The 10,290-nt window shown below is 35.6% G+C and overlaps 3 protein-coding genes across 3 annotated transcripts in view; 2 read left to right on the plus strand and 1 right to left on the minus strand.

Annotated features, from left to right (window-relative positions):
• The window catches only part of LOC112906371 (histone H3-like), a 4,300-nt gene extending 4,211 nt beyond the window's left edge, over window positions 1-89 (plus strand). Inside the window, exon 2 of the mRNA XM_025980338.1 lies at window positions 3-89. Coding sequence (XP_025836123.1) covers window positions 3-89 — 87 coding nt within the window. The remainder of the gene's footprint in view (window positions 1-2) is intronic.
• LOC108736202 (dynein heavy chain 2, axonemal-like) overlaps window positions 1-10,290 on the plus strand; it is a 109,379-nt gene that overhangs the window by 15,411 nt on the left and 83,678 nt on the right. The window lies entirely within an intron of this gene.
• Window positions 4,305-9,274, minus strand: LOC108736216 (glucose dehydrogenase [FAD, quinone]). The gene is made up of 3 exons (XM_018468562.1): window positions 9,196-9,274; window positions 7,837-8,594; window positions 4,305-5,490 (listed from the first exon to the last, which is right to left on the minus strand). The coding sequence occupies exons 2-3, from the start codon at window positions 8,583-8,585 to the stop codon at window positions 4,395-4,397; spliced, it is 1,845 nt and encodes a 614-aa protein (XP_018324064.1). The 5' UTR covers window positions 8,586-8,594; window positions 9,196-9,274; the 3' UTR covers window positions 4,305-4,394.

Raw genomic sequence — 10,290 nt, forward strand, 5'->3', positions numbered from 1 at the left:
AGGTCACTGGCCAGGGCAAGGGCGTCCGCAAGGGAAAATCCCTCCAAGAGTGCGGAGCTCTTGGGGGTAGCCATGTTGAAAATGGCTAGCTAATTTGATGGTATGTGACTTCGCACAATCAGGAAAATTGGTAAAAAATAGAGGAAAATATGTTGCTTAAAAAAGGTTTGTTGTGTTAGTATATAGGGTACGTCGTAGTTCAAAGGGACATTGCGTACTCCGTCCCAGAGAACTGTAGGTTAATTGAAATATAATAAAGAAAAACTCTTACCTATTACAGCGGGGCTGAATAATGGTGGCCTTGGGTGGTTAATTGTCCAGTAACGGACAGGTTTTTGAACGCCTGGTTCGCTGGAAAGCTCTGGTCGTTTCGGTGATGTCAATCGGTGCAGTGCAGGTGATGTCAATCGGTGCGGTGCAGGTGATGTTCGTACAACGAAGGTCGAGCGCAGAGTGGCTAGTACTAAGGAAAGCATCGGTTATTTATACAAACCCCAGCACTAAGCAAGGGTTGGAAAAAGGTGGGGTTGGGGGTGGGGTAGGTAGAGAAAGGCGATAATAACGATAAAAACGAAATTGTCTAAAAAGTTACTTTCGTGGTGGAAAACTAAAAAGCAGATGACGAAAACGGTCAGATCATGCATGAAAAACTGAAGTTAGAGAAAAGAACGGTGATTGTTGGAAAAAGAATAGTAAAATAGAAAATAGAACACTTAGAAAAGGAAGAAAAAACTATGAGAAATAGATAAAAAAAATAGTAGGGAAAGGAACTATAACCAAGTAAGAAATAGGAAGGTTAGAAGTACAAAAAACAAATGAATAAAAAAAAAAAGGTAAATAAGTTAAATTTTAAGGTGGTTAAAGAAAATGGTTGTGTACAGATTCGGTTGTAGCACAGGGGTAGGCCAGGTAGGCGTCAAGGCAATTAGACTTGTTGTGGACAATCTTCGTCCCCGGGAAAGGCCGGTAATGCAGCAATTCTGAGAATAAATTTTGGAAATCGAGTAAATAGGCTGCTTACAAAAATGTTCATCAAAGTTCCATATTTTAATGATTACTTATTTTCAGTTGATTATGATTAAGTCGAAGATTCTGAATTTGAAGAAGATATACAAGATACTTTACCTTCTGACATTTTGCATGTACTTTACTCTATAAGTAAATAATGCAAATGCAAATTGTCAAAAATTTTGTTTAATATATAAATTTCCCGAAATTTTTCTCAATTTTGACAGCTTCTGAGAGCTCTTTTACTTCTACTTAGCCTTCCGACAATTTTTTCCCATATTCTCACATGCTCTTTAATACTTATACAAATTTTCAGCGGTGCCAGTTTTCTTGTCGGAAATTCTTCTCCACGTTTTGCCACCCACCCACACGTTTAACTTCCAGATTGCCTTCTGACGGTCAGGCTCTCGTTTTACCGGTAGAAATCGAACTTATACAAAGCAAGATAATTCGTGTACAAATGCATGTTGCTCGTTCTGTAACCAGCTCTCCGTCTATAGTAACTCTAGTCTCTAGTAACCTTTACCTTTCCATGGTATTCATGCTTGAGACTGACAATTAAATTTATACTATATAAAAGTTGTCTACATTTGTTTCGTGAACTTTTTATGACATTCTAACTACACTGTACAAGTTATACATATATCGGGTTGTTCGGAAAGCCATTTCGTTTTTTCCCGACAGAGGATTTAATTGTATTCTTTTGCACCCAACTTCACATTTAAGCCGTATAATTTTTATATGCTTTGAGAGCTCATATAGCAAGGCTTGTGTGTGAAAAATTCCAATTAATTCTACGCAGTAGTTTTTGGTTGGTGCCCTTTTAAATATGGAGAGCGATAAGCAGCATTTTCGACATATCTTACTATTTTACTACAGAAAGGGTAAAAATGCTGTTCAAGCCAGAAAGAAATTGACTGATGTGTATGGAGAAGGTGTGTTGACAGTACGCCAGTGCCAGAACTGGTTAGCTAAATTTCGATCCGGCAATTTTGATGTCGAAGATGCACCACGTTCGGGAAGGCCGGTTGAAGCTGATAAAGACGCGATAAAGGCATTGGTTGATGTGAACCGGCGAATAACAACACGTGAGATGGGATTGAGGTTAAATTTATCAAATTCAAGAGTTTATGACCACTTGAAAGGCCTGGGATTATCCTCGAAGCTCGATGTATGGGTTCCCCATGTTCTCACAGAGAGAAATCTGTGTCGCCGCATTGACGTCTGCGATTCGCTTCTCAAACGTCACGAAAATGATCCGTTTTTGAAGCGCATCATCACTGGGGACGAAAAATGGGTTGTATACAACAACGTCAAACGCAAGAGGTCATGGAGCAAAAAAGATGAACCGGCTCAAACCATTTCCAAAGCCGATATTCACCAAAAAAAGGTGATGCTGTCTGTTTGGTGGGATTTTAAAGGAATCGTTTTTTTTTGAGCTTTTACCGGATAACACAACGATTAATTCGTAAGTCTACTGTCATCAGCTGGACAAACTGAATGAAGCACTTCAACAGAAAAGGTGAAAACTAATCAACAGGAAAGGTGTAGTGTTTCACCAAGACAACGCGAGACCTCACACAAGTTTGGTCACTCGCCAAAAGCTTTTACAGCTTGAATGGGATACAATGATACACCCACCATATTGTCCAGACCTGGCACCATCGGATTATTATTTGTTCCGATCACTCCAAAATTTTTTAGACGGTAAAACCTTCACCTCAAATGAGGAGGTCAAAAACCTCCTCGATCAGTTTTTTGTCAGCAAAGACCAAAAATTTTATGAGCGTGGAATTATGCTACTACCAGAAAGTTGGCAAAAGGTGTTGGACCAGAACGGTCAATATATAATTTAATAAAGTATTTGTTTATTATACGAAAACTGTCTTTCATTTCCACAAAAAAAAACGAAATGACTTTCCGAACAACCCTATAAATATAATTGCAAAATATTAATATTGTAAGTTCGTCTCAAAGAAGAAACGGTTCGATGTGGTGTGTTTTATGTATATGCAAACATTACTGTGTATAACTAAATCTTGAGGGTGGTAAATGATAACTACATCAGTACCTGTATAATAAATGTTCTTTGTATGACTTTGAGTCAAGGTAAAAAGACAGATACATACATTCATTTCCTTTCGTACGGGCAGTCTTAGTGTACTTTCTAGATATAGATTTCACTATTCCGCTAGTGAGAAACCACTGCGGAAAGCATCTACTAGAGGATTACGTCTGTTTGGATATACACTCAAGATGTCAGTAGAGGATTTCACACGCATTCCCCAAAGAAAAAACCATATTTATCTTTTCATCATTACTCAAAGTCAGAGACTAGGCAGTTCAGAAATTAACAAGGTAAAAAACGAAACGTTATTCAGCACCTTCTTAAGCACAGGGAATTGAGATTTGTAACAGACAAAGGTGATGAAATGCAAATCGCCGATCAAGTCATACTTGATATTCTGATATAAATGGGTATTATAAAACAGTTGACAAGAAAATATGACATTCCATTTAAAAAAAATACTTGTGCCAGTTCGAAGCAATTTATCTTGTAAGTGGTAGATTTTAATGAATTTGAAAAGAACATCTTTGCGTTAATGGTGGAAATAGTAGATTATTTCTTCCACAAGATATGTGTGAAAATAGTACACATCTGTGTGCTTTTGTTTCGAAGATATTCAAAATGGCGCAGACCACTGTGACAGCCTATTTATTGATTTAGACTAGATTTTAGAGCGAATTTCATGGAAATTGACGCATTTTAGACATAATATATAGTTTATAAAGTGATGTTTAAATTTAACGAGGAAGACTAGATTTTAGAGCGAATTTCATGGAAATTGACGCATTTTAGACATAATATATAGTTTAGAAAGTGATGTTTAAATTTAACGAGGAATTTAAAAATTCAGTAATAAATTGGGAATTCCATTAAAAAAAAAATGAAGGTTGTCTTCAGGAAAAATGGGACACTGTATAATCGAAAAGAATACTTTTTAACTTCTTCTACTGTAAAGCAGTTATTCAATAAATCCGCTTGCTTGGGACATCCTGTATATACCATATATAGCCTTTCGTATATTTAGAATTTAAGATTTCCTTATTCAAAGCTGATGTAATAATTTTTGTCAGCAATTGTTAAGTACGTCTTTCAAATTTCATAATTAGGGCCAATTTGTTAAACTAAACATTAATTTTATTTAAATAAAAGATTATTTGCTGGTAAATTTTCTATGGTTGACTAACTTTTACATTATGATAGGTTTTAAGACCAATAACTTCAACCTCAATTTCGATAGGGGAAAACCGTATATTTCTTTTTGTAAAATCCTGCCTTTTAACAAAAATAATTTCTTTTAATTACAATGTTGTGTGATATTTTACGACCAATCGTTCTTAATGTAATCGGCCGCTTTTTCGGCTACAACCACAACGGTGGCAAAAATATTTGCAGCTACAATATTCGGAAAAGCGGATGCATCAGCAACTCTAACATTAGAAGTTCCGTAAACCTTCAATTGAGGATTAACAACGGCCAAATTATCAGTTTGAGGGCCCATTTTACACGTTCCAGTCAAGTGATTTTCGGGATAGGTGCTGTATTTGATGGCGCATTCCCAAAAGTCATCGGTACCAAATTTATGAAGCGTTGAGCAGTTTCCATATCGGCCCTGTACCAGTTCAGAACCGTACTTTTGCTTTAGGTCATGGACAGTTCCCATTTTAATGACTGTTCGTATTCCGGAAATTATAGCTTTAACATCGTAATCTTTTTCTAAATAATTAGGTTGTATAATCGGTTTCACAACAGGATCGTTTGAACGCAACTTAATGTAACCTTTGCTCTTTGGTCTTACCAACGTTACTTGAAAGGTAATCCTTCTGGTACCATTGGGCTGTTTAGGATTGGCTGGTAAACCGGGCGTACCACAGTCATAAGTACAATTGGCACTGTAACCACTAAAGTAAATCTGGATGTCCGGCCAATTTTTATTCCGATTTTCAGAAGATGATATACGAGAACCAAGTTGCGCGATTCCTGTTGACGACAAAGGGCCCTTCTGTAGCAGCAGATACTCCTTTAAGCTTTCCAAATTCAACAGATTAGTATCCCGAACTTTTTTTAAATTGAATTGTATAAACAACGAAACGTGATTTTGAAAATTTTGGCCGACACCTGGAAGATCATGAACCACGTCAACGTTCACATCTTCCAGATCGGCTTTTGGACCAATCCCGGACAAAAGAAGTAACTGGGGAGATCCAATAGTTCCACCTGTTACTATAACTTCCTTTTTAACATTGACATTGTAACGTTGACCCTTGTAATAAAATTCCACGGATCTAGCCACTGAGGACCCATTTTCTTTGATAAAGTGAATTTTTGTAGCTGTAGAATTCAACATTATATGAAGATTCGGTCGGAATCGTGCAGGACGAAGATAAGCTCGAGCTGTGCTGTCGCGGGTACCATTCCTAAACAATGAGTAAAATTAAGGTGCTGACAAAAACAAAACCTACTTAATCGAATAAAAAAATTCGAAGTGGTCTGTATTCTGTCGAAAGTGCCAGACGCGGATCGCGATTTCGATCTTTTTGGATCTCATCAGCACGTCGCAGGCAGCTCCGACAGAACACAGACCAACTTTTACCTGCTGTCTTAACAGTGCGTTTTAGAAAATGTAGCATCGTGCTACAGATGGTGTTTACTGCGCCATTTGTAGTATTTTCTAAAACCTACTTAATTGGTTTTTAGTTAATGTTGCAAAATTGGATGCTATGTCATAATTGGCTAGATATACGTGCTACTAACGAGGGCACCTTAATATCATTTTAATTGTTTAACAGCCTATTCTAGGGAAAGTTTTCAATATTCTTTAGGGTTCGTCAATCAATTTATGTTTTGAAAGACTTTTTTCATTACTGCTAAGGAAACCTGAGCCTCTAGCAGCTGCATTTGTTATATAGAATTAGGTCATACCTATTCTTCCAAATTTATTTCATACACAAAAAGTGAGCCAATAAGTCGCGGATGGAAGATTCATCAAATGGACTCATTTCTATTCTAAAATTATTTTTTATTTGTCTATTGTTTTATGTACTATCGCAATTTTTAATCGCTGGTTAAAAATTAACATTACATTGATAACCAAATACCTCGTCGAAATCGCACCGTTTCGATGTTATTTAGAATTTTTGAAAAAACAAAAAAAGAAAATGCTTGTAGCGTCTCAGGAAAAAGAGCATATCTTTGAAACGAAATAAGATAAAAAGACCCGAGTTCACCACTGTGTTAAGAAGTGTTTCTGTAGCGGTGACCTTTAGTTTGACCGGCGCAAAATAGAAAAGAACAGCACTAGACTACAAAAGAAAGGAGACAACTCTCAGCCAAACTCTTAACCGGTGAGGAGCGTATAATCCGTACAGTACTGGTCGAAAAAATTGACCATTTTATCCACTAAAATTGCATTGGCCAGATGTGCTGTTATTGGTACCAATTACTACTGAAAATATCAAGGAGATGTTTATTTATATTTGAAGACATGTTAAAGGCTTTAACGCTTGCTGCGACTTGCACTACTATTCATGATTGAACAAAACTTTTAGTAGAAACTGTATGAAAAAGTATGTTTAATGAACAGAGTCGAGAGTATAATGAGCTTTTTTCTCCCTACCTACGATTTTGCCAACGCCCATCCAAGACATTGGAAGGGGCACATCGCTAGAGAAAGTAAATGAAGTATACCTATCGTCTTATGTCCAAATTAGATTTATTTCGTTTTTATGGAAATGAAACAAAAATTTTTAATTTTTAAAGTATTATACATCTATTACTTCATTTTTTTTAATGGAACGGTGTGTTTTTTTGCCCTGCCAGATGAAAAATCCTATTTAATACTTAACGTTTTTTATAATTTTCGATACAGAAATGGTTTTTCACAGATTTTAACATGTTATCTCAATTTTAAAGTAATGTACATGTCACGGTAAAAGTAATAAACTGGTAATTATATATAATAACCGGTAATTATGAGTAATCACCACTAAATTTCGTAAATATGATAAATTTATCAAATTAGCCAGTTTGTTTGCATAATTCCCAACTGGTAGTGGTAAATAGGATAAATATCATAACTGGGCCAGTAGAACAGAGTACAGCTTTCTTTGTGTAGTTACCAATCAGAAAAACAATATGTGGTGGCCTATGATATATAAAATAGGCAATAATACGGTAGGATGTTTGAAGATGTATACATTTGTGATATCATTGGTTGGTTAACGGTAGATTTATGCCAGACTGGAGTTTCTTCACAAGCAGGCTGATATGTTGGAATAATAATACAAGGTTATTTTTGTTTCAGCATACACGACAATTACGACTTGGGAATTATGCAAATAAACCGATTAATTTGAAAAATTTGTAAAAATTTATCATATTTGCCAAATTTAGTGGTGCTTATGCATAATTACCGGTTATTATATATATTACCGGATTAACCACATGACATAGAAGAACATAATAATTATTCAAATTTATAGACTGGTCTATCTTTATGAAAAATAATATTGGAAACGAATAAATTATGCTTCAAGTTTCAACCATCTACTACAATTGTCCTAATTTAGGCTTGAAAATAATATTTTTAGTACCTATTTATACTTAAAAATCTAAAATTTACCTATATAATCATTTTCGGAAAATGTAAAATATTAGTAACCGTCAACGATTTAACAAAAAATTAAAACAATGACATTGAGGATAATAGTAATTTTTTTCTAAAACTATCAGTGAAAGTAAAAGATAACCAAAGCTTTCCTTACTTGCTCATAGTTTGCGAAATCGTAAATCCTTCGGTAACATCTGCGTTAAGATCACTGGGAGTCTTGTATCCAATGCTTCTGGCTGCTTTAAGAATATCATGGCTAATGTCAGGTGCACTAGGAAACCTTTCAACACTTATGGGGCCTCCAATTCCGTGGAATTCAGTACTTGTGTAAACACCAATATTACCATTGTCTTCCGATTTGCGAAAGTATGGCAAAACATCTTTGTAGCTCCATCCTGTATTGCCCAACTTAGCCCAGTGGTCGTAATCATTCGGTACACCTCGCATATACGTCATTCCATTAACAACCCCACACCCTCCAAGTATTTTCGCTCGTACATACCTACATTCACTGTTTTCGTTTTCATGACAGGCATTCTTTTGGGGTTCTGTGGGATAGTAGATGGTTGTTTCATTATTTGCCAAGAAATTGTAAGCAAAACTGGGTACTTGACTTCCTACAGGTTCATCGTTGCCCTGTTCTAAGAGGAGAACTTTCCAATGAGGGTTTTCAGTTAGTCTTCCAGCTAGTACTGGTCCGGCGCCACCACCCCCTATTACTATAAAGTCGTACTCGTTATCGGGTTGCAATGTTGGCGTTATTCTTCCACAGACGTCCGAAATGGCACAGTCATCTCGAAGTAAAGTATTTACAAGAGTCATAAACATAACCGACGATGCTGCATTGCACGTACCGTTTTGAAGGGGGAGACCATAAAATGGGTTTGTACAGTTGCAAGCCATCGCTGTAAACTGTTTGTACCTTTGTTACCTTCGCATTTTATCTTTATAAATTATTTGTGCAAATATTGTTACGTTAATTTTGAATATTCAGGATACTCGAAATGCCTTTTCACATATTTTAACATATCACTTCTACTTTATACGAATGCGATAAATAATTATTCATGCTTAAAAGAGAAAATATGTAGAATTGTTTGTTTCCTTGAAAAATAAAATTAAAAGGGAACCAATCATATCGTCTAAATATATATATTTTTCAGCTAATTGATAACGAAACCATGCATTAGTGTGGATATATATTACGAATCCATGAAGGTAAAATCTTTCAAAAAAATTTTGTTACCAACTTGTTTGAAGTTGTTTCTCTAATGGAATATTTTGAATACAAAATAACTGGTTAAATTAGGGGTGACATTGTAATTGTACCCAGTACTATTGTTATTACTATTACTTGGAAACACCAATCCCTTTTTTATTTACATTGTGTGAAGATTACTTCTGCAAGCAATCAGAGTAGTTAAATTAAAGTAAAAACGGGTTCTTTAATTTAATTTTTCTCTCTTTACTACTCATTTATCAGTTTATTAAAAGATATTCTTTTATTACTAACCTGCAGGTGCTCTATAAACTTTACGGTTTCATTATCTAAAATATATTTGTACGTATTCCTTTCCTACAGGATTAACATTTGTACTTATCTAATACAATATGATATATAAAAAAAATGTTTGTAAAATACCTATCATTAGAATTCATTCTTTTATCGGTACTTTACAAATGTTTTTTTAAAATGTATGTTTTCCTTTACGATTTACTTGTAGTAATTTTGCATGCTTTAGACGTCACTTAAGCACTGCGCACATGATAAGAAATTCATGTAACTTCAAATATTTCCTGGTAAAGTAAAACAAATCAATAAGCATGATAATTATAATTGTAGTTATTTGAGATATTGATCATTACGCAATTTCAATAAACGTAAGCATGTATATTTTAAGTTTAAATTTAGCTTTCATGTTATAGTTATTTTGGATGTAAATATATATATATACTAGCTGAAACGGCCGCGTGTTGCTGTGGCTAACGTTTTTGTCATATTACATTGTTGTAAACTATTTAAGGGGAACGGTAGAAGAACATCAGACATGGGCACCACCATGCTTCTTTACATAGATGCATGCCATCATCATCATCATAGGGCCGTCAGTCCCAAGACTGGTTGGACACGTACCTCCACTCCTTCCTATCCTGAGCTAAACTTCGCATTTCCCTAAAACTAGAACAACCAACATCCTTAACTATTTGCGAAGAGTAATCTAATCTAGGTCTACCTCTACCCCTCATAACTCCTGTTTCTGCCTCTAATATGTCTCTGACTAGACCTTCATGTCTGAGAAGGTGTCCTACCAACCTATCTCGTCTATTTTGTATAGACTTCCATAGTGTCCTCTGTTCTCCTATTCTTTCCAATACCTCTTCATTTCTAACCTTTTCTACCGACGATATCCTTATCATCCGCCTATAACACCACATTTCGAACGGTTCGAACCTTTTCTTTTTCGCCGCTCCCACTGTTCACGTTTCGCACCCGAATTTCGAATTTCTAAATTAACCGTTCGCGAGCATAGAAGTGACTTCTTTTTATTAAAGGCGACACGACCCTGCGCTATCCTCTGCTTTATATCCCTACTACTCCTTCCATCCT

Source organism: Agrilus planipennis, unplaced genomic scaffold (assembly GCF_000699045.2).
Source record: "Agrilus planipennis isolate EAB-ADULT unplaced genomic scaffold, Apla_2.0 scaffold114, whole genome shotgun sequence".
Classification (NCBI taxonomy): domain Eukaryota; kingdom Metazoa; phylum Arthropoda; class Insecta; order Coleoptera; family Buprestidae; genus Agrilus; species Agrilus planipennis.